This window comes from Lepidochelys kempii, chromosome 4 (genome assembly GCF_965140265.1).
Source record: "Lepidochelys kempii isolate rLepKem1 chromosome 4, rLepKem1.hap2, whole genome shotgun sequence".
NCBI classification, from domain to species: domain Eukaryota; kingdom Metazoa; phylum Chordata; order Testudines; family Cheloniidae; genus Lepidochelys; species Lepidochelys kempii.
Genome location: NC_133259.1, coordinates 110126115 through 110150948, shown reverse-complemented (window position 1 = coordinate 110150948; position 24834 = coordinate 110126115). Strand labels below are relative to the sequence as shown.

General features: G+C 43.5%; 1 protein-coding gene across 2 annotated transcripts in view; it reads right to left on the bottom strand.

Moving 5' to 3' along the window:
* Window positions 1-24834, bottom strand: part of FAM184B (family with sequence similarity 184 member B) — a 92993-nt gene that overhangs the window by 1625 nt on the left and 66534 nt on the right. The window contains exons 8-16 of one of the 2 annotated variants that reach the window (XM_073342435.1): window positions 14966-15072; window positions 14200-14332; window positions 12970-13182; window positions 11193-11346; window positions 8789-8901; window positions 7327-7508; window positions 3493-3639; window positions 1556-1673; window positions 890-1027 (exon numbers count right to left, since the gene is read on the bottom strand). In XM_073342435.1, coding sequence (XP_073198536.1) covers window positions 890-1027; window positions 1556-1673; window positions 3493-3639; window positions 7327-7508; window positions 8789-8901; window positions 11193-11346; window positions 12970-13182; window positions 14200-14332; window positions 14966-15072 — 1305 coding nt within the window. The remainder of the gene's footprint in view (window positions 1-889; window positions 1028-1555; window positions 1674-3492; window positions 3640-7326; window positions 7509-8788; window positions 8902-11192; window positions 11347-12969; window positions 13183-14199; window positions 14333-14965; window positions 15073-24834) is intronic. The other variant, XM_073342436.1, reaches the window with a different exon arrangement.

The following is a 24834-nucleotide window of genomic DNA, read 5'->3' as shown; positions in this document are numbered from 1 at the left end:
TTGAAAATTCTGGCTATAACGTTTCAATTAAAACCTTTCCTGTAGGCTCAGTTAGAACACGCTGCAGGGGCCCATGGGTCAATGGTGTCCACCCCAAGCAGTTGGGTGACTTGATTTTAAAATTGCTGGAGTGCCATAACCCTGCTAGCTTCACACAGATCCCCAGATCTGTTGACACTAGTTCGGGGGGGAGGGGTTCTAAGTGGCTTTGATAAGAAGTACATTCACTACTTGACATTGACATACACTTGTTTTCACTACAGCCACTGGTAACAACCCTTCACTATTGGCTATACTGCTGCACATGAGCGGGCACTCCTACTCGAGAGCTACAGTAGCTGCCATACAGACCCTTTGGATTGAATAACATGTTGAGTTAGTGTCCTTAGCCACTGGGCCTCCCTTTCTCCTCCACCAACATGCCCCCTTCCCCTGCACGCCAGGGTACTATAGGGAAGTGTTGGTTAAGGTTGAGCAGAGGAGAGCAGATTCTGCACAGGTGGTGTAGCCATTGATTCAGTGGCTAACCTACTTGTTCACTGTGAGTGAGGTAGAGTGGCCAGTTCTTAGGGATATGCAAGAAATAGCCCTTATCCCAGCACAAGATCAGGCTCTTATCTCTAAGCAGACTGTCTCACATCTGCATGAATACACACATTATCTTCATCACCTGGTTCTAGGTTAGCTCACATTATGGCATATTATACTTCTACTGAAAAGCAGCAGTATAGTGGCTGAAATATTAGGAATGAACTAGCTGAAGAATAAAAATTAATCTCTATCCATCTACTTATTGTACGTTGCTCCCCAGGGAATCTGAGCACCTGTAAGTGTTCAAATACTAACAACACAACATGATTTGCTATTGTACTTGAACTGTTTGTCTTACCTTCATGGAAGGAGTTAAGCATCCAGGATTAGTGTTGAAAGAAAAGGATCTATTTGGATGAGATTCAGTGCTGGGTAAAAGCAAATGCTGAAATTTTCTTCCCTCCTGAAGGGAAATAAAACCATGTGTGTCCTTGGTCTGTAAGCACACAATGTTCAGAATGGCCCAGAGCAGTAAGAGAGCAAGAACTTGATGAGTTGTGTGAAATGACTAGCAGATGGAGCCTTTCAGTATAATCTGAAATTGTTAATTATGAGCTGGACCTAAGCACTGGGCTTTGGCAATTGAAAAGACCCTATTAAAAGATTGAAAGGTTTTTTGCAATACTTTTAAGCAGATTCACTATCTCTTGTTAACAGCATGGGGGTTTACATTTAGGAAATGGAATGTTTTCCCATCTCATGTCACTTCTAATGAATGTCTCAGTCTTGTTGAGTCAAGTAAGGGGCCTCATTCCGCTGAAAAGCTGCTATGGAAAGGGGCAGGAGTGTACTTAGAATAGTGTATGGGCCTGGCATCCTAGGTTTATCATTAATACTCTGCTGCTATACCAGTTGGATAAATTAAGAACTTGATTCTGTACCATAGCAGTCAATGGAAGTTTTGCAATTGACTTCAGTGACAGCACACACATTATACAGTATATGTCCACCAAGGAATGCTTACCGTCAGTTGTTTGATAATTTCTTCTCTCTCACTTAATTTATTTTGCAAGCAGCCTATAAGGTGCATATCTTCTGGCCTGGACTCTCGCTTTCTTGGTTTCTCTTCTAATTCTTTAAGTCTGTGTCAAATAAAAAATGCAAACACTTTCATCCAGATCAGGAAACAACTTCATTCAAGGCCTAAGAGTTTAGACCTCTTTGACCCATCATAAACCCCATCCCTGAAATCCAGGAAAATATTCAGGGCTCCCCTGACAAAACTGTATTTTTTAAAAAAGAGGAATGTGGTGAAGAAAGCACACATTAAATACAAATGTGCCCCCCTCCACTCCTGGGCAAAGTTCAGCTGAAGTCAACCCTGTACACTAGGTGTATCCAGCTTATGTTGTCGATAGGACTCTGCACAGAAACGAACAGGGATCTGTGGTAGCCACTCCCCAGGCAGGATTTGGGCCTCAATTCACATAAGCTAAATTTTTAAATGATTCAGTGGTGATGGTGAGCAATGCACTACAGAGAATATATTTTATTTATTCTTTTGTTGTAGCTGGAAATTGTCAAGAGAAAGGAAGCCTCCAGCCTCCTCAGCACTCAGATAAAACACAATCAATGGCTTGGACTGCCCCTCTCCCACTGCCATGCTACAGGGCTGCCCGGGGGTAGGCAAGTGGGGCAATTTGCCCCAGGCCCTGTAGAGGCCCCCACGAGGGTCCTTCAGTGCTGCCGAACACCCCCGGAGTGAAGGACCCGCTGCTGAAGACCCACCACCGCTTCTTCCACTCTGGGTCTTCAGCGGCAATTCGGCGGCGGGGGTACTTCTGCTCCATGTCTTCCGTGAAGTGCCCCGAAGACCCGGAGTGGAAGAACCCCCGCCGCCGAAGACCCCAGGCCCCCTGAATCCTCTGGGCATCCCTGCCATGCTACCACAGCTGTGATTGGTGCAGCCACTTGATTTAAAAGGGAGGGGGCTGGGAGCAGAGGGTTCTTTGTGAGGGATGCTCAGCTTTGGAACCAATTCTTTGCATTGTCTGAAACAGCCCAGAGCTGCTGACCTTCAGGGCATGGTGAAAGGTGCCTCGCTTTATTCAGGCTTTCGCAGAGGGAGCGGTGCGATGGAGTCAGTTTGTGTCTGCGGGTGGGAATTTTTTGGGGGATTGAGTTTCATTGGCTGTTGTGGGTTTAAGTAATAGTTATTTTTGTTTTTTTAACTGATGTCAGGATGTCTGTTGTTTCAGATAGGCCTTTTTAACATTAAAAAATCAAAATTGATAATAATAATTAATAATAATCTAATAACCACTTTGCAGTTACAGAGCACCTTCCTCTAAAGATCTCAAAGCACTTTACCAAGGGATATTTCCCATATTTGTGAAATGGGAAAACTGAGGCACAGAGTGTGAGCACTTTGACCCAGAGCCAGGAATAGAAACCAGGACTCCTGACTCCTAGTCCCCTGAATCTAACCTAGAACATGCTGCTTCAGCAACTACATGGTTTATCCTCTGTCATTCCCACTTTGGTCCCTATCCTAAAATACTTACACACATGCTTAACTTTACTCATGTATGTAGTTCCCTTGAAGTTAAGTTAAGCATGTGTGTAAGTGTTTGCAGGATCAGGGCCTATGGGATCATGATGTAAATTATTTTAAAGTTAGTAAGACTGATGACGTGCATAAGTGCAATAGTGCATGGTGTAATTTACTGGTACTGATATTATGTTTGTATAGATTTGCACAGTCAGGCATATCTATGCTTCATTAGAGTATATTTGTGCCTTGTTTGAGTGCCTGGGAAATAGTTATACAATACACTATTATTCCAACACTTAAAATATTCCACCCATATGTAATGAAAATAATAATTAACAATAATTAATTCTTATCACTGATATAGTGAAACATCCTTACTGCAGCTGTGTCTTATTGAAATCACTTACTCAGTTTCTAGGGAGACAATCTTTGCTTGGAGATGGGTCTGAGCACTACTGAAATCAGCTATCATGTTCTGGATTTCCTTACGATGCTCTTGTTTCAAGATGTCCAGTTCTTTCTGGTGCTTGACCTTGAGGTCTTCTTCCAGTAGCCTGTCAAAATGATGTCAAAAATTATGTAATTCTCAAGTGTTTTAACATTCATTATTTAGTTACTGATGGGTAAAGACTATTAAGAGCTCTGATTTTTTTAGGCTCGGGAGGGGGTTATGCGCAGCACCCATTGATGGGGCTCCTGTGAAGTTCAGCCAAGGATAAAAGATATCAGAAATATTTAGGCTATCGAGGTGAAATATATGAATTAATGTTATAACTCAAGGCCTACAGGCATCACGCTTGTAAGATATTAAGCTTAGCCAAATTAGGCCTTAGGATAATTTATGCTAAATTATTTTTATAATATAGCTAAATAAGATAAAAATCAACTTGCTGAGCTTGTGTTTGTGTGAAATAGGCTGATGTTTTGAAAATAACTGCTGAGTTTGGATAATAACAGATCAGAAGACATCGCAAGATGATTGTTGGCAGCTGGGATGAAATGTTAAAAGACTTCCTTAAGGTAATTGCCTGTTACTATGGTGATAAGGTGACATAAATGTTAAGTATGTACGAGTATAAAGGGAACTAATGAATTAGTCTATGAAAAACAGGGCACCCCAAAAGTCGTGGAGTATGGAAGTTCAAATAAGGAAAAGGGGGTGAAACCTTCATAAATGTGTGAACCCCATTGGGCCTCAGCGTAACACTTTATAAAAGTTGTATCCTGGCCTGCCTTGGGGGAGACACCAGATTCACAAACACTGGTGGTGAGGATGATGACTAACACTTCTTGTTTTTCACAAGGCATGGTGTGGATAATGCAAATACTATGTGTTCTGTATGGCCTCTCTCTCCTTTACCAGATTGCAGGTTGTGTGTTGCTGTTTACTTTTATTAACCAACCAGTTATTACAGAAAAAGCACTGTATCGTCTCTGTGGTGCACCATGGGGTCCCCCTTCTACTGAAAACCTCTCTACTGTAGTCGATCTTGGGGCTGAACTCTCACAGATTAAAGTAGGTGTAAACCCTCTCCTTGGGTTGGGTAATTAGTTAAAGGAACCCATAACTATAGATAAGACTACAGGAGTTTCCTCTGGAATTTAAAGCTGGACCCCACTGCATTACTCTCCAGGGAATGGGGATGGCCAGCTGCTCTGAGAAGAGGCAAACGATCCTTTGGGCTACAGGGTCTGAGCCTCAGCCAAGTTGCATTTGTGTTCAAAGGGGGTCCTGGCCCACATGATGCTTTTGGCATTCTGGCTGTAATTGGCTTGAAGCACCAGAGGAACACCAAGGACAACAGTCAATCTTGAGGTTGAAAGTGACATAATATATTATGTGAATTCCCTGTTAACAATATTTATGTTTAGTTGTTTGAGGGATCTGGGAATTTAAGCTGAAGCTCTTTGATACTGCATTTAATTTGACCATGGTACCACATGAGAAATACTTTACACTTGGTTTGAAATAAAGATTATGGGACTAATACTATAAATGTCACTAACGATGTAAATGATCCCATTGAGCACGCCAGACTTTCACATGTTTATCTGACCCTCTCACACACAGCACCTCACTTGGTGACAACTGTGAGCTAAAAAAATCAGGCCATTTTTTACAAGTGTGGCACATGACACCTTAACATAACATATGTAGAATTTGCTCTGCTGCTTAGCAATTAAAACTCTCAATAACAGCAGTTATAATAAGCTGGTGTATACAAATCTCGCTCCTCTTTGTGGTGAGCCTGTTCTGTGCTTCCACCCCCAACTTATGTGAGACATGACTGCAGGCTACAACAGTCATCAGTCGGACCTTCCAACTGAAAAACAACTTGCAGAAAAAAAGAAGGGAGAGTCAGTGCCCTGAAAGGAACAGTATCAAATTTACATGCACATATGGCACCTTAAATTTTAAAATACTATTACTGTCCTTCCCAAACAGGGCTTCAGATCCCAGCTCCTCCAATGTGTGATCTGCAAAAAGAAAATCCAGGGTACCTGTAATGGCTGGCACATGCATTGCACCTCATGCCATGCTACCAATTGCTTGTCCGCTCCATTCTATGAGTTAGCAAGGGGTTGAAATTAAATAACTGGTATTATGACCAGCAATGACAATTTGGGTCATCCACTCTTACTCCTTGCATTCTGCTACTGTAATGAGGTAATTTGATCTACTTCCCTTATCCTAATACCCAGGTGCTCTCACTGTTGAGAATGTTTACACCTCAAACTTTTCCCCTAGTGTCTATCCTGCATTTCTCCTTTTTTAGCCTCAGGTCATTGTTCCTTTTCCCTATCATCTTATCAGATTGTGAATAATTATTTCCTTCATGAACACAGGTTCTAAATACCTCCAAAGTAAATGGAAGCGCTGTTGAAATTAGACACTGTGGTTTGCATTTCTTTCTGTTGATCTTGTTGCAAAGTCTCCAGTTCTTTTTAATACTTGACTTAGTTTAAAGTCACCTTCAAGTAACTTCCAAAATGGTGCAAGAAGAGGATTCATTCCCATTCATTAATTAGTTACTGACTGACAAAGGCCAACAGAGTTACTCAGGCACTCCTGAAGGTAATGAGTTTCTCAATATGTTCCCTGAGTTCTCTTTCTAGATTGTCCTAGCCAGATATGTAAAGGGCCTGTCCGGTGGCTGGCGTCCATGTGTCGTACAAATTGAGTAATTATGGACAAGCATTCTATACCAGTGGAGAAGCTTTTTGAAAATGTGACTCTAGATCCCTCAATCTCTCCTCATTTTCAATACAACCCTAGCAACGCTGAGTGATGCTCAGGGAGTTCCCTTCCTCCAAAGATCCCAAAGCATTCAAAACACTTTACAAACTATGAGCCAAATGATCGCTGCACTAACACAGAGAAGCCCTTATGCTCTAGAGCAGGAGATAGCCTACACCCCTTGCATGCAAAGGGGGTGAGGCTGCAAGCACTGCAGCAGTATCCAGTGCCCCAGTGGGACATCTCCGGGCCATGATCCTGTGCCCTATTGCCCCTGCACACTGCCTTATGGCTTATGTTTAGGGAATACACACTACACCTTTTCCAGTCATGCAGTGTTGCCATCTTCACTAGTGAGTGTGCTCCTCCCTCTGCCCAGGAGGCAAATTGTCTGCTCCTGGCCTCTACAGGCACAATGCCAATAGCTACTGCCACTTCCCCTCCCCAATGCAGTCATGGATCTCTCAGCCATAACCGAGCCCCATATATGCAGGGATCACTTCAAGTATCATTCAAAAACGGTCCCTGGGATGTCTTAACACTTGGTTGATTACTCGCTGAGGAGCAGAGATTTTTTTTTAACCCTGTGGGAAGCCCTTATTTTGGAAGGCTGAGACTAGTTCTCAGTCAGACATTTACAACGAATTTAGTGTGTAGGGCATGGGGGAAGTTTTGGACTGGTCAACCTTTAGTTCCCTTCATTATAATATGAAAGTAAGTAGCGTTCCCTGGTGGCTACAAAGAACACATTTCTGTGTCATGTATTTAGATGGATGAAGCAGTAAACATCAATATTTTCAATGCAGCAGGGAAGGGGAATGCTGGCTGCACCGTTAGGAACTGCAAAAAGTGAAGACCACTTTTGAAAAGCTCCAAGCCTAAAATATAATTCTCTTTAGGAAGGATAAATTCAGATCTCTCACAGCATTTGGAAGAATACTGATGTTAGCAATATGCTGACCCTGTATGAGGAAGCTGTGAAGGGCAGTAATATAAGGCAGACCTGTGTTTCTTCTCCTTGTCCCAAAGCTGTGTAGACTCTTGCTTCTGTAAGTCCATCTCTGGACTGAGCAGCTCCATTGTGTCCTTTAGAAGCGAATTCTCTTTCTTGAGCCCAGAAATCTCATTCTGACGTTTCTCCAGTTCCTCATTTAGAAATTTAATCTGGTTTTGGTTACGTCCTTCCTAAGAAAAAGGCCAGAATTAGCTATTTTTATCTGCTGGTTAAATTTCTCACAGGATTGCAATTGGTGATCATGATTGAGAGATTCAGTTGTAATAATAATTACAATTTTATTACTTGAATAAAACAAGTGAAACACAAAGTTTATGATGTACAGCATGGTTTATATAGTTCAGACGTTATCATGTCACTTTCAAATCCGGTCATTCAGGACTGTTTTCTCTGTTCCTAGCAAACTGCCAGAAATAAAACACCACCACCAACACCACCATCATCAATAAAAGTTTAAGGATATGAGTCAAAACAACAGAAAATATTCAAACAGATTTTAGGAATACTTTCAATGAACAAACTTCTGTGGTCAGGATCTTTTTAAAGGTGCCAGGAAGCTGCATGACATGAATGAGTCTATAAAGTAACTGAATATAATGAGAAATTAACTGGCTATAATATAATCAAGGGATTGGGTACTAAAATATATATGTATTCATCTTATGTAGTACAGACACACACATCCCCCACTAAACTCTCACACATGCACACACAAGTCAAAGTTTTCAAACCTAGATGCTTAAAGTTATGTTCCTAAATCTGTAGTTAGACACCTAACAATAAACATCAGTAACTGTCCTAAATTTTAGAGGTGCTGAGCACCTGCAAGTCATTAAAATCAATGGTACTCTTGCATGCGCTGCACCTCTAAAAATCAGGCCACTTATTTTAGGTACCTATTGTTAGGCACAAAATGTTTGAAAATTTGGGGCACATTGTATATAAGGGAGAACAAGGAGCAAGTACTTTTAAACACATGAAACGCTGAACAATACCAAACACTGGAATGGGGACAGACTCAGTTTATAAGTTTCCCATTGAATATGAGAAGAAAGCTACACAGACTCCTAGTCCAAATGCTGCACTTTTCATGGACTGGTAGCGTTGGTATTCAATTAATCCCTGATAAGGGCTTGTGGATTTACAATATCAAATGTGAGTGCAGTAAGATCCCCACTGCCACCGACATACACAATCAATGTTGAAATTAGTGATCATTTGGTTGAATGTTTATTTCTGTTGTAGATCACATTGTCAAAATGCTGCATGAAATACAAATCTGCCCACCAAACTGTTGATAAACAGTGCTAATGCCTTTTGACTGTGACTCAAAGGAAGGCGACCCCGTCTGTTTCTAAACAGGAATAGTGTCATTTAAAAACCTAAAACAGAGTTTTCACGATCTGATCAGTAACACTGTATGTCAATGAAGTAAAGATTGGAAGCTTGCCTGTTGGTTCTTCAGTGCTCTCACATTCTTCAGCTCCGTCTGGAGTTCTTCCATTTGTTTTTTGTGACCGGTGCAGGATGCGTATTGCTCCGACAGCTCCATCCTCAGAGTTTCTAGCAACAATAACAAAAGACTTATCAAGGAGTGAAGGAGGTAAGAGACCAGACATAGGGCACATCTACTTTTGCAGTAGAAGAAGTTAAAGCATTAAGTTTTGCCTTGACACGCAATTGTGCCACCATTCCGTCCACTGAATAAGATTGGAAAGAGCAGGAAGTTACCCCACATGCGCTGTACAAGAGGAGCCTGTTGGGCCTGATGGCAAAAATCATCTGTTAAATAATAACCACAGGTTATTGTGCTTCCACAACAAGACCTTCATGCCAGAATCAGTAGGTGACGTTTTATAACCTATGTTATGCAGCAGGTCAGACTGATGATCACGGTGGTCTCTTCTGGCCTTAAAATCTATGAATGCACCTATCCGGTCCTCTTTTATGTAATACTGGTGGTGCATAGAGGATTGTAAAGGAGTCCCACATGTAGTAGGAGCAGTATAGGGCTGATGTAAATGGCTCTATACCAACCATAGTCCCTGGCATAGGAGGCATACTGGGACCAGGTTGGGGGGAGGGAGGGGAGCTGATCAGAGCAGGAGGGGACATGCTATATCGCTAAGCACTACAGAAATTCTGGCCTGCACCACAGCCAACTCAAATCACTCAAAATCCTTAAAAATCAATGGTGTTGCATCAGTGGGTAGAATTTTGCCTATTCTTTGTTTTTCTTTATATTGGAAAGGTACATTAAGAGAGATTTCTGTGTACATTACTCTAAAACAAAGTCAACCAGCATGTAAATCTATGAACAGTTCTCTAAAATATGAGAGGTGTTTATACAGAATATATTAGTTTCATGATCAGTTTTTAGGGTACCCTGGCAGTATAACCTGGAAAGTAAATGAAATATTAATCTTTTAACCTCAAATTGCCTAAAGCTTAAACTTACATTTGATCTTATTTTTCCAGCTGTGGTTGCAGGCGATGATATCTTTAAGAATATTCATATTATTCTTTTTTTCAACAAGAAAGCCCCTTTAATAGTGAGCTTGAATAGTCTGGATCACTTCCTAGGGAATGGTAAAGATGAATCCTTTTTCTTTGAATTTAACACCTCCTTAGTGACTAAATTAGAGTCTCACATAAGGTTCTTACACACACTTCTGACTTCCCAGCTTCTCTTTTCTGTACAGCCAGCTACCAACATCAGTGAACAGCTGATTTTCTAACATCACATTTTTTCATATTTCTGCAAATGAATAAGTATTTTTTAACTTCACATGGGCTTGGTTCCTCTTTTTGGCCCTTGTTCAACAAAGCCTGTGCTTAACTCCTAGCATGTGAGTACTCCTACAGGCTTGACTTTTTCTGCTACTCTCCTTTCACCTCTGGGTGAGATTCACCACTTTACAGAGGGCCAGCAGAAGACCTCTGCACCACTTTGTCCCACCTATAGGGACTTAGAGATGTGCAGGCCTGCAGTAGCACTTGGCACAAGGATGAATTTCCACCCGTATGTCCAATGTAGTGGAGTGTCCATTTTTTAATGGCATTAGGCTACTAGTTAGGTATAGTTAAGTGGGTCTAAACCATTTTATTATATAATAAAATATATTGATTTTTCTTATGAGTTCACATGACAAACAACTTAATTGTAATTAAAATAGTGTGCACCCCACGAGTATTGCTTTTTTAAAAGTAAAAATGATAACATTTGCATCATTCAGCCTCACTTTTTCCCCACTTTTGAGCCAGGTGTAAAAAACCCCCACTTATGACCCAGTACCAGGTAAATCACACTGGCTAGAAACAATCAAGACTGATGACTTTATTTAAGCAAGGGCTATGCTGGCAATTTGCCATGAACCTGGGGGATGCCTAATTTGCAGAAAGTGGAGCAAATTGAAGCCTTTTAGCTTTAAGGTGTTGTGCAAAGAGACCACAGGTCACAGCAAGCAGTGCTGCATCTAGACCTGAGCATGTTCGGCTGAGATATTTGCGGATCACAGTAGTAAGATGAAGGCTGCCATTGGCAGCATCACAGAACTCAGTGGGACACACTTGGCCCACAGCTGATCAATCCTGATGTAAAAGAAACAAAGGAAATCTCACAAATTTCCAGCTATCACGTACTGATTTACTGTGTCTGCAAAGGCAGTTTTTTTAAACAGGCCACTGACAACTAGGAGCTAAGTTAACAATAAGCATGTATGGCTAAAACTTTGGGAAATACAGCAGGAACTGACAGAGCTGGGTTTGTAGGGCATGGGATCCATGGAATGACCAGAGCATTTCTCAAATCATAATAAAGTAGGAAGCTGTGTGTGACATGTGGCTTGTTATACCTATCCATGCAGCTTGTTGTTTTTGTTTCTGTTCAAGTTCACCGTGTAATTCTTTCTTTGCCTTCTCTTCCAAAGCCTGTACTTCCAATCTGTGAGAGTGATGTTGGATTTTGATGCTGTCATCATATTTTTTCTTCAAATGTTCTTCTGCCTCCTGCAAGTAAGATAAATATATGTAGGGCCTAATTCACTCCTTTGCTACTACAGGTTTAATGCAAGGGTGAATCAGACCCTTCATACACACAGCATATTTAATTTGCAGCATCACCAAATGTTGCTATTTCATCAATACAAGATTAGCAGAAGACTCAAGACAAAATAAAACCAAGCAACAAAGGAACAGAAGAAGTTTTCCAGACTTCTTATAGTAGAATTTGAGAGGTTTTCAATGTTTGTATCAACTGTGAAACACAAATGTTGAAGATTGTACTATTAGTCATTAGAAAGGTAATTTTTCTTCAGCTTCCAGTAAGGCCTCAGCATTATTGGTTATTAGTATATATTGGCCAAAACCTGCGGTCCTTACTTGGTCCAAAAAAACCTGCCCTTGTCAGTGAAATTTTGGCTGAGTCTAGCCTGCAGGATATGGCACTATGTGATTGGGACATTCTGAGGGCCAAATGCTCCCCTAAATTAGATCTGACTTCATTGTGGTTTTCCAAGTGTCCAAGGCAGAATTTGTAAACAAATGGTCTAAGTTAAATTCCTCCTGGGATGGTTATACCATGTATAGTAGAACCTCAGAGTTACAAACACCAGAGTTAGGAACTGACTGGTCAACCACACACCTCATTTAGAACTGGAAAAATGCAATTAGGCAGAAGCACAGACAAAAAAAAAAAAAAGCAAATAAGTACAGTACTGTGTTAAACATAAACTACTAAAAATATAAAGGGAAAGTTTAAAAAAAAGATTTGACAAAATTAGGAAACTTTCTGTGCTTGTTTCATTTAAATTCAGAGGGTTAAAAGCAGCATTTTTCTTCAACATAGTGAGTTTCAAAGCTGTATTAAGCTCATGTTCAGCTGTAAACTTTTGAAAGAACTACCATAACGTTTTGTTCAGAGTTATGAACATTTCAGAGTTACAAACAACCTCCATTCCCAAAGTGTTTGTTTTACTCTATAGCTAGAAAAGGTAATTTACAGCAGGTGTGCAATCTGGATATGAAGTCAATGTCACAATCACATGGATATTTTAAAATTTACCTTTTTCTTGAATGGAAACCTCCCTTTAGGACAATACACAGTATGAACTTTGATTATTATTTTGTCAATGAGGTAAATCTACATAAGCATTTAAAAGCAGTGGTTTTTACACTTGTATAATTGATTTTTTTACACTTTCTTTAATCTGTACACATTATTATAATAATCAGTTTATTATATTGTAAATAAGTATTCTATGTAAAAATGAGTTATGGATGAACCTGAGAAAGTCAGAGTCCTATTAACAATATGCTTAAAATATATATTTCTTAGGAATTTCCTCTTATTTTTGAGGCCAGGCTCAGATAATTCCTATAAAAACATATCATGTACAGTGTGATCTATATTCAAGCACTGACATAAAGAAATAAAGCATAACAGTAGAGCCATGATTAATCAGAACAGCAGGGTAGCCTGTTATTTGAAATAATATTGACCTATCTTTAGGATAACTGGAAATACCTGAATTTAGAGAATCATCTCTCAGCTTATAGTTACCCTAAAATGATTTAAGTCTGACCCAAGTAAGCAAATAAAAATAAACAGCACCAATGTCAGTACAAAACTACCTTGAGTTCCTGATTTTTGCTTTTCTCTAGTATTTGTAGAGCTCTCTCATGTGATGCCTCCAACTGTGCTTTAACATTCTGGCTTTGTTGAATGGTGTCTTGAAGATCCTGCAAAAGCTTCTCCCTCTCTTTGCTGAACTGTAGCGTCTGCTCCTTCAGAGATTCTTTGAAGTTATTTGCTTGTTGGTCTAATGTTTGCTTCAGCTGAGCAACCTTCAACAATGGTACAATTACTAGACTGTGGTTAGCTGTTAGCCTCATCAATTATTATTTGTATTACTATAGCACCTACAAGCCCTAGTCAGGACCACACTGTGCTACGTACGGTACAAACCACTGCACTCGGCTGCTTCGCAGCATCAAAACAGACTCATCTGAAGAAAGTGTGTTCAGTTTTACTATATTTTATGAACGTGTGATGCTCTAAGAAAACAACAGGACATTCATTTCCTGGTGGGAGAGAGCCCTTATTTCTCTCAACGATGACCCTACGGGCCTATCTAGCGCTGAAAATCGTGGCCAGCTTGAAGAATGGTGGATGCCACAGAACACCTTGAGGATGGAGGTGTTAGACTGGTGGAAAGTGGAGCAGGTCTGAGGGCTTTGCAGGGATGCTAATACCCTCCCAGAAAGAATATAATAAAACACTACCATCCTTTTTCCACCAACTGTCTGGTTAGACTGCATCAAGTAATTTACTAAAAAAATAAATAAAGCATCAGAGCTTTGATCTCTTATCTTCCCAAATCATCTCCTGCTCGTGTGGGTAGCCCATTGTCCAGGCTGCATAGTAATGAAGGGCACAGTTCAAAGAGCAGGCTCAAGAGCACAGTTAATTGAGTGGCATTTGAGTTGTGACACTGAAGGGTCCAATGACAAAATGGTAGATGAAGAATTTAGTGCAAAACTCCCATTAGCGGTAATGGGAGTTCCGTGCATCACATCCTAGACTTATGTTGTGTGCTTTCTCTCTCTCACCATAACAAATAAATACAGAAGAAATAATATTTACTGTATGAGTAACTAGAATTACAGCTTTCTCTTTTGGGGGCAATGGGGCCATTTAGTGTATGCTCATTCCTGTTTTTTTTTTTTTATTGCTACATTTTCTAAATAACTAGCAACAGATTTTTCCTAAAGGCTACCATGACAAAATTCACTGCTGCAGATGTCTCATGAGCCAAGGAGCACATTTACCATGTAATGTCACTAAGAGTTTTGTCACTGTACCTGAGCTTGTAAATCCGTCTTTTGGTTCTGCCATTCCTTCTGCAAAACCTTTGCTTCTTTTGCCTTCTCTTTCTGTAAAGAAGAAAGAGAAGGCTGCCTGTCTTCCCTTCTGGGAACACGTGCATTTTCCAGCCTTAAAGAAACAGAGCCCATGTTGTTAAAGGTAGAGCCTCGCAGGCCCTGTAATTTACTTAATGTGATAAACACATTTCCAGATAGGCAATAATTTGACCATTCTCCAAACTACTGCATGCTCATTTTACTCTTTTTCAGTGTGGTCTGGGTTTTCTATGTTTACATCAGCTAATTACAATTACTTGTCAAGTGGAAAAGCTTTATTAGCTGCTTATAGTTTACAGTTGCTTTGCTCTTGTGGCACTCATTCATGTCTGCAGTGGCCAGAGGGAGGTGCTAATGAGCAATGCAAGACCACATCCTCACTCCATGCTACAGCTTCCATGCATTTTCTCCCAGGGTCTCAATGTGCTCCCTCTCCCTAGGTGCTTAGTCCTTCCTGCCGGGGATGAGCACTTTCCCAGCAGATTTTCTTTACCTCTCCCTATTTCCAGACACACATGGCCCATCCCCGAAGTACTCAGTGTGCCCTTATCCTTCCGGGGTTCAGCACAAAACCTCCCCAAACCGCTGAAGGGATGTAACTCCCAGGGTCTCAGGATACTCCCCTCTACAGTCTCCATTAACATACTCCAAGTAAAACCTAAATTCCAAGTCACTTTATGACTGGAGCCCTCTGATTGCACTGTACCGTGGCTTGACTTCATTTCTGGTCCCTGTCTGTGCTCTTAAGGGCTCTTGGCCTTTGCCCCTTTCTCTTTGTAGTTTAGACCTGTCTTTCTGCTGCAGAAACGGCTCCTGGGATTAAAAGAAAAAGGCAAGTATGAAGCTTGCTGTTAGAGACACCTGCAGCTTAATTAATCACAAGCTCTTTATTTCTATTGTAAAGTTACTTTAATTTGCTATTTGTAAATTTTTTTTTCTCAAATTTATTTCTTCTGCAAAACAATCAAAGGCGAACGGGGAAGGAACTTTGCATATAAATGGCAGGGCTGGTGGTGGCAGGGCTGGTATTGTTTATGGCTTTGAGTAAAATAAAAGCAGGGTAGTCTTTGTTCCTTTATATGTGATGATCACATGAAGAATGCGGTAATGAATCTGCCATGGCCATGAATTTGCAACACTGGGGACAAAACTCAGAAGCAGCTGTTCCAACAACACAGGTCTCTAGCACCTGAGCCATGTCTCTCCCCTAGTTAGATATGATTTTATATCTGTATAGGCCAGCCACAAGAGGGACTCAGTCTGACATTCCATTCAGTTCATGGATACAGCATTGGTGCTCATAAGCGCAAACCAGAACACTGGAGTCCCTCCACTCAGGTACTGTTGTCCTGGAGTGTATGAGGCTCACAGGAGATCGACTCCAACATTCAGGCACCAGCTGCCTATAAATGTGTGGCTGCTTGGCACACACCTGTTGCATCTGATTCTCCTTTGGGCGTCAGACATTCAAGGATGAGCTTGGTTTAACAGGGCAAGGGTGAGAGAAGACTATATAATACAGTGGCTTGTGTGAATTTGTCCCACTGTCCTTGCTGGATATATTATCCACTCTGATCATATATTTCCTCCCCATTGAGTAGCTGCCCAAAGGCCTGAAGTCCCAGCAGTACTACAGATAGTGGGGATACTCCTGTAGCTCAAGCAGTAGAAGTCCGTGTTTTGGATCGCGATCACTGGTGCTGCATGTGTAGAAGTTTAGCTGGGAAACATGGCCATTTGTGTCCATGGATGCATTACAATGTTTGTACTTAAGACATGACAGAAGGCTGCAAGCAGCCATAAGCCTTGCTAAAAAAAGCTCTCTAGCAGGGCTGCCAAGGACAGAAAGCTTATCTAACAGGGAAATTGAATCAACCCTGATGATTTTTATATATATATCAGACTTCCCCAACTCACCATTCATTACATGCATAGAGAAAGTTGGAAACAAATTCAAGTCTCCGATGTGTGGCCAAGTCTGTACCATTGCCACATCTTTCAGTATTCACCGTGGGAGACTGGGAGATGTGCGGATTGGATCAGTGGCTAGATTTGCGAATTGGAGCTTTTCACATAGTTTGACAGGTCAAATCAAGCTGAGGTCAGTTGTGAAAGAAAGTTACAATCTATATGAACCATTGGGGTGGCCTATGCAAAGTTAGGTGGTAGACTCAGTCTAGTGCAGGGGTCGGCAACCTGCGGCACCCGTGCCGATTTTTATTGGCACGCTGCTTCCAGCCGGGGTTCCGTCCACCGGCCCCGCTCAGCCCGCTGACAGTCTGGAGTTCCAGCTGCCGGACCCTTGCCAGCCGGTGTCTCAGCTGCCGGCCCCTCTCAGCCTACTGCTGGCCTGAGTGAATGGAACCCCCGGCTGGCAGCAGGCTGAGCGGGGCTGGTGGCCAGGACCCCAGCTGACAGGAGCCGGCGGACAGAACCCCAGACTGGCAGCGGGTGAGCCGCTGATGGTCTGGGGTTCTGTCCGCCACCCAACTCAGCCCACGGACAGTCTGGGGTTCCAGCCGCCAGCCCCTTCCAGCTGGGGTCCTGACCATCGGCCCCACTCAGCCTGCTGCCAGCCTGGATACCAGCCGTCAGCCCTGCTCATCTCGCTGCTGGTCTGGGGTTCCAGCCGCCCGGCCCCCTGCCAGCTGGGTTCCGGGCCTCCAGCCCTGCTTAGCCCTCCTGCCAGCTTTGGGTACTGGCAGCCAGCCCAGGGCTCTGCTCCTGGCCTGGGCCCAGCACTCTGCAGCCCTTATTAAAAATTACACTACAATTAGCTTAAAAACTTGAAAACTTGAAAACTTTGTATATTACGGTAATCGTTAAAAAATGTATAATGTTAATAAATACATAGGTTTGATGAAACAAAGTAGTTGTTACTTATGTGCCTGTGCTTAATTTGTGTTTTCGATGATTTACCTTCTAAAAAAATCTCACATGTCTCGCACCCCCAGAAAGGGCATCTCGCACCCGCAGGGTTAAGAACCATTGCACTAAATTGATAAGATCTGCATTTTAATTTAATTTCAAATGAAGCTTCTTAAACATTTTTAAAACCTTGTTTACTTTACATACAACAATAGTTTAGTTATATAATATAGACTTATAGAGAGAGACCTTCTAAAAACATTAAAATGTATTACCGACACACAAAACCTTACATTAGAGTGAATAAATGAAGACTCGAAAGGTTGGTCTAGTGTCTAACGGACAGGTTCACACATCCCAAAAAAAATCACACACCATGTTAGTTATACTGAGACTTGTTACTTAATGTATATAGAAACGAAACTAGTTCCATCTAGTGTCCTTGTGCCAATATGGCAAGAAGCACAAGTTGTGCGTGTGCAGTTAAAATCACTCTGAAAGGAGTAAACACTGTTTAATCTGCGGTACACTTAGTGCCATCTACTGGCAAAATTATATACAAGCTATTTTGAGCCCACTAAAAAAGACTGATAGGAATAAGCATTCAGGTTCATTTATCCCAATACAATATGTACTCATTAAGATCAAATGTAAATTTAATGCACCACATCAAAGGATACATCTGTCTGTTCACTTGTAAACAGAAGTAAAAACAGCATGCATAATGTGAGCAGCTAAAGAGTGTAGTCCAAAAAACCACCTTTTGCCATAAGAGATTCCAAAGTCACAAAGTCTGACTAAAATAGGACACTTGGGGCAAAAAGCTGCATTTCAGAACTCCAGCTCAGGACTGAGGGCCGGTGTGTGTGGATGCCCACCAGGAGTTACAAAATGAGTGGGAGGGCCCTGCATACTGGGCTCTGCAGAGAGTATAGGCCCAATCCTGCAAACCTTTATTCATGTGAATAGTCTTCACCTATTCATATAGTCCAATTGAGTTAAAGGGAAATGTTTGCATGAATAAGGACTATTGCATGAGTAACTGTATCCAGGCTCACACCCTATTATTATTAATTAAAATGGGGTGGTTTTTTTATGTTTTAAACATTTTTATGTAATGTTCTAAGGGACTAGTCACACTGGCTATAAATATACTTAGTGCAGGCAGATGCTGGGTGGCTTCCTTCATCCACCTGCCAACTGCACCCACCTTCCAACATTGCTACTATTTTAGCCCAAGGTCTCACTGAAAAAGAGATGGTGAATCAGCTCAGGTCTGTGATTTGGCCAACTAGCCACTTAGGCCTAAGATGAAACTAACACATTTATTGTGACTTGTGAGCTATGAGGTCATGTCTGTTTTACCACATGTAATGGAAAGACAGCACTTACTGAAGGTTTTAGATACTGCTGTTGCTGATAAAATTGGCCTTCAAAATAACACGGGGATGTCTACACTTCTGGGTTTACGCGTGTTGAGCCACGGGTTTTTGCCCCTAGCATTCACACTGGAAGCCCTTAGACATGCATCTAGGCTAGGGGCTGTAGAATATGAGGAAACATACCCGTTTGGGGGTGTGGGTAAGAGAGTGTGTCACCATCTGACCCACCTAAGTACCCACCCACTTTGTGATGTGGGTGTACCAATTACAAGGTGAACCACCCTTGAGACAACATAGTCCTCCACTGTCACTCCCACAATTCCCTGTCTGTATGTTTCTGCCTTTCTGCCCCCTCAGTTCCCTCCCACTTGTTCTCTATGAGCCAGAAGTTACCCACTGTTTATGTTCCCTTGAACAGCATTTTGCCCCCTCCTCTTTTGTGCAGGAGGATTGTGCTGACAACTCACAGATGCCTGCCTGGCCATCTCAAAATGGCTGAATCCCAGCATGCTGCAAGCTGCCAGGAGAACCACACCAGGTGCTGCCTGGTGATCCAGAGCCATGGCTTTAGTAGGAGCTGGCGTAATATTCATCTCAATGAAAAGATTTCAGAGGCTAGTTGAGCAGGGCATCCACTGGACAACAGTGCCATGCTGGGAGCAGATTAAACACCTCAAGTCCATGTACTGCAAGGAAAAGTACTCCAACTGCCAGACTGGTCGCATGCCCCTGCTGTGGGGAGCTCAGCATGGTGCTTGGCTGACAGCACAGACATGATTTCCTCCTGATTGCAGAGTGTCTTGTCGTGAGGCAGGAGGAAGGAGAGGCAGGTGTGACAGGAGCTGCCCATAGAACTTAGTGCTCCCAGTCAGGACCCCCAGCAGGACAGTTAGCAGACAGTCCGGGCAGATCCCCTCAGGTCCTGTTTGGGGTGGACCACCCTGGGGAGACAGAGTGTGGAGCTGGACTGGGGCCCCGATCTACAGCCTGGTAAGCACCAATCATCACATTTTCTATTATTACTGCCAAGTATTTCTTCTTTGGTACATGAGGGCAGGATTTTGGGATATGACAAGTAATTTTTTTTCATGCAGGAGGATGCTAGATTCCAGGAGGACAAGTGTTTAGCTTGGGTGGTGGGTACTACACTTCAACTCCCCTATGGGATATTCCCTACAAACTGCCACTGCCCCACCATGAGCTACCCAAATTGGATGCCAGGAGTAAAAAAAAATTAAACACCACAGAATACTGTTTATCCTGGGTGGCAGCTGTTTAACTACAGCCACCCATATAGAATTCCCGCCCACCCCTCCCCACACTCGCAAGCTACCCAAGATGGATGCCAAGGAGGAGAAAAAAAATGAAACAATTATGTAAATTCAACACTCTGTTTCATACATTGTATCCAATTAAGCCTTCCTATAAGGGTACAGAATTCATGGCCTAGCAGGCATGAATGTGGAATTTTGCCAATAATGCCTTTTGTAAAACCGGGATTGACTATGTAATGTGGCTGTATTCCTTGGTTTTCCCATCAACTACTGCTTACAAGCCTATCTGGCTACAGCAACTGGTAAAGTTAATTGTGACTGACATTGCTTTTAGTTTATTCATCCTGTTATTGGTACAGACACGTACTTTGGCTACCACATTGCTGTTCCCTATGGTAGCACTTATACGTCCATAGGGCTTCAAAAAATGGTAAAGTTCTTTGCGACTGTCACTCATTCATCCTGTCAACGCTACATTCGCATTCTTTGGCTAGACAACATTTGCCCCACGTTGTGGTGATGGTATGTCCATTGCAAGTCCATTTTTATTCTTCTGGACTCTCTGAATAGGCCATTTAAGATGATTGCTCATGCAGCAGGTAGTGCAGTGCTCATGCAGCAGGTAGTTTTTTCTCTTGATGGGGCAAGTGATGTTTGGGGCAACAGTGTAACCAGGTCGCTGGTCTTGAGTCCACCAGGTTCTTAGGAGTTACCCTTAGCTGCTACACCATGGTAGTGCACTGAACGGCCACCCCGACCAGTCTTAGGGTATGTCTACACTACGAAATTAGGTTGAATTTATAGAAGTCGTTCTTTTAGAAATCGTTTTTATATATTCGAGTGTGTGTGTCCCCACAGAAAATGCTCTAAGTGCATTAAGTGCATTAACTCGGCGGAGTGCTTCCACAGTACCGAGGCAAGCGTCGACTTCTGGAGTGTTGCATTGTGGGTAGCTATCCCACAGTTCCCGCAGTCTCCGCTGCCCATTGGAATTCTGGGTTGAGATCCCAATGCCTGATGGGACTAAAACATTGTTGCGGGTGGTTCTGGGTACATATCGTCAGGCCCCTGTTCCCTCCCTCCCTCCGTGAAAGCAGCAGCAGACAATCGTTTTGCGCCTTTTTTCTTGAGTTACCTGTGCAGACGCCATACCACGGCAAGCATGGAGCCTGCTCAGGTAACCGTCACCGTATGTCTCCTGGGTGCTGGCAGACATGGTACTGCATTGCTACACAGCAGCAGCTACCCATTGCCTTCTGACAGCAGATGGTACAATAGGACTGGTAGCAGTCATCGTCATGTCCGAGGTGCTCCTGGCCACATCGGCCAGGAGCACCTGTGTAGACATGTGTGCAGGGACTACATTAGAAGTGACTTGACCAGGTCATTCTCTTTAGTCCTGCAGTCAGTCCTATTGAACCATCTTATGGTGAGCAGGCAGGCGATATGGATTGCTAGCAGTCCTATTGTACCATCTTCTGCCGGGCAGGCAAGAGATGAGGATGGCTTGCAGTCCTTCTGCACCGTCTGCTGCCAGCCAAAGATGTAAAAGATAGATGGAGTGGATCAAAACAAGAAATAGAACAGATTTGTCTTGTACGCATTTGCTTCCGCCGCCCCCCCGCCCACCAATGCATGCATCATGGTACTAATGGGGCAGGTTCATGCTGTGGAACGCCAATTCTGGGCTTGGGAAACAAGCACAGACTGGTGGAACCGCATAGTGTTGCAGGTCTGGGACGATTTCTAGTGGCTGTGAAACTTTCGCATGCGTCAGGGCACTTTCATGGAACTTTGTGACTTGCTTTCCCCTGCCCTGAAGCGCATGAATACCAAGATGAGAGCAGCCCTCATAGTTGAGAAGCGAGTGGCGATAGCCCTGTGGAAGCTTGCAATGCCAGACAGCTACCGGTCAGCTGGGAATCAATTTGGAGTGGGCAAATCTACTGTGGGGGCTGCTGTGATGCAAGTAGCCCACGCAATCAAAGATCTGCTGATATCAAGGGTAGTGACCCTGGGAAATGTACAGGTCATAGTGGATGGCTTTGCTGCAATGGGATTCCCTAACTGTGGTGGGGCCATAGATGGAACCCATTCCCTATCTTGGCACTGGAGCACCAAGCCGGCGAGTACATAAACCGCAAGGGGTACTTTTCAATAGTGCTGCAAGCTCTGGTGGATCACAAGGGATGTTTCACCAACATCAACGTGGGATGGCCGGGAAAGGTACATGACGCTCGCATCTTCAGGAACTCTGGTCTGTTTCAAAAACTGCAGGAAGGGACTTTATTCCCAGACCAGAAAATAACTGTTGGGGATGTTGAAATGCCTATAGTTATCCATGGGGACCCAGCCTACCCCTTACTGCCATGGCTCATGAAGCCGTACACAGGCAGCCTGGACAGTAGTCAGGAGCTGTTCAACTACAGGCTGAGCAAGTGCAGAATGGTGGTAGAATGTGCATTTGGATGTTTAAAGGCGCGCTGGCGCAGTTTACTGACTCGCTTAGACCTCAGCGAAACCAATAATTCCACTGTTATTACTGCTTGCTGTGTGCTCCACAATATCTGTGAGACTAAGGGGGAGACGTTTATGGCGGGGTGGGAGGTTGAGGCAAATCGCCTGGCTGCTGGTTACGCTCAGCCAGACACCAGGGCGGTTAGAAGAGCACAGGAGGGTGCGGTACGCATCAGAGAAGCTTTGAAAACCAGTTTCATGACTTGCCAGGCTACGGTGTGAAAGTTCTGTTTCTTTCTCCTTGATGAAACCCCCCGCCCCTTGGTTCACTCTACTTCCCTGTAAGCTAACCACCCTCCCCTCCTCCCTTCAATCACCGCTTGCAGAGGCAATAAAGTCATTGTTGCTTCACATTCATGCATTCTTTATTCATTCATCACACAAATAGGGGGATGACTACCAAGGTAGCCCAGGAGGGGTGGTGGAGGAGGAAAGGAAAATGCCACACAGCACTTTAAAAGTTTACAACTTTAAAATTTATTGAATGACAGTCTTCTGTTTTTTGGGCAATCCTCTGTGGTGGAGTGGCTGGTTGGCCAGAGGCCCCCCCATCGCGTTCTTGGGCATCTGGGTGAGGAGGCTATGGAACTTGGGGAGGAGGGCAGTTGGTTACACCGGGGCTTTAGTGGCAGTCTGTGCTCCAGCTGCCTTTGCTGCAGCTCAACCATACACTGGAGCATATTGGTTTGATCCTCCAGCAGCCTCAGCATTGAATCCTGCCTCCTCTCATCACGCTGCTGCCACATTTGAGCTTCAGCCCTGTCTTCAGCCCGCTACTTACTCTCTTCAGCCCGCCACTTACTCTCTTCAGCCCACCACCTCTCCTCCCGGTCATTTTGTGCTTTCCTGCACTCTGACATTATTTGCCTCCACACATTCGTCTGTGCTCTGTCAGTGTAGGAGGACAGCATGAGCTCAGAGAACATTTCATCACGAGTGTGTTTTTTTTTCCTTTCTAATCTTCACTAGCCTCTGGGAAGGAGAAGATCCTGTGATCATTGAAACACATGCAGCTGGTGGAGAAAAAAAAAGTGACAGTGGTATTTAAAAAGACACATTTTATAAAACAGTGGCTACATTCTTTCAGGGTAAACCTTGCTGTTAACATTACATACATAGCACATGTGCTTTCATTACAAGGTCGCATTTTGCCTCCCCACACCGCGTGGCTACCCCCTCAACCCTCCCCCTTCCTTGTGGCTAACAGCGGGGAACATTTCTGTTCAGCCACAGGCAAACAGCCCAGCAGGAACGGGCACCTCTGAGTGTCCCCTGAAGAAAAGCACCCTATTTCAACCAGATGACCAGGAATGATATCTTACTCTCCTGAGGATAACACAGAGAGATAAAGAACAGATGTTGTTTGAACGCCAGCAAACATACACTGCAATGCTTTGCTGTACAATGATTCCCGAGTACGTGCTACTGGCCTGGAGTGGTAAAGTGTCCTACCATGGAGGACGCAATAAGGCTGCCCTCCCCAGAAACCTTTTGCAAAGGCTTTGGGAGTACATCCAGGAGAGCCGCGAATGCCAGGGCAAATTAATCCTTTCACATGCTTGCTTTTAAACCATGTATAGTATTTTAAAAGGTACACTCACCGGAGGTCCCTTCTCCACCTGCCGGGTCCAGGAGGCAGCCTTGGGTGGATTCGGGGGGTACTGGCTCCAGGTCCAGGGTGAGAAACAGTTCCTGGCTGTCGGGAAAACCAGTTTCTCCGCTTGCTTGCTGTGAGCTATCTACAACCTCCTCCTCCTCATCATCTTCTTAGTCCCCAAAACCTGCTTCTGTGATGCCTCCATCTCCATTGAAGGAGTCAAACAACACGGCTGGGATAGTGGTGGCTGAACCCTCTAAAATGGCATGCAGCTCATCATAGAAGCGGCATGTTTGGGGCTCTGACCCGGAGCGGCCATTCGCCTCTCTAGTTTTCTGGTAGGCTTGCCTCAGCTCCTTAAGTTTCATGTGGCACTGCTTCGGGTCCCTGTTATGGCCTCTGTCCTTCATGCCCTGGGAGATTTTAACAAAGGTTTTGGCATTTCAAAAACTGGAACGGAGTTCTGATAGCACGGATTCCTCTCCCCATACAGCGATCAGATCCCGTACCTCCCGTTCGGTCCATGCTGGAGCTCTTTTGCGATTCTGGGACTCCATCATGGTCACCTCTGCTGATGAGCTTTGCATGGTCACCTGCAGCTTGCCATGCTGGCCAAACAGGAAATGAGATTCAAAAGTTCGCGGTTCTTTTCCTGTCTACCTGGCCAGTGCATCTGAGTTGAGAGTGCTGTCCAGAGCGGTCACAATGGAGCACTCTGGGATAGCTCCCGGAGGCCAATACCGCCGAATTATGTCCACAGTACCCCAAATTTGACCTGGCAAGGCCAGTTTAAGCGCTAATCCACTTGTCAGGGGTGGAGTAAGGAAATCGATTTTAAGAGCCCTTTAAGTTGAAAAAAAGGGCTTCATCGTGTGGACGGGTACAGGTTTACATCGATTTAACACTGCTAAATTTGACCTAAAGTCCTAGTGTAGAC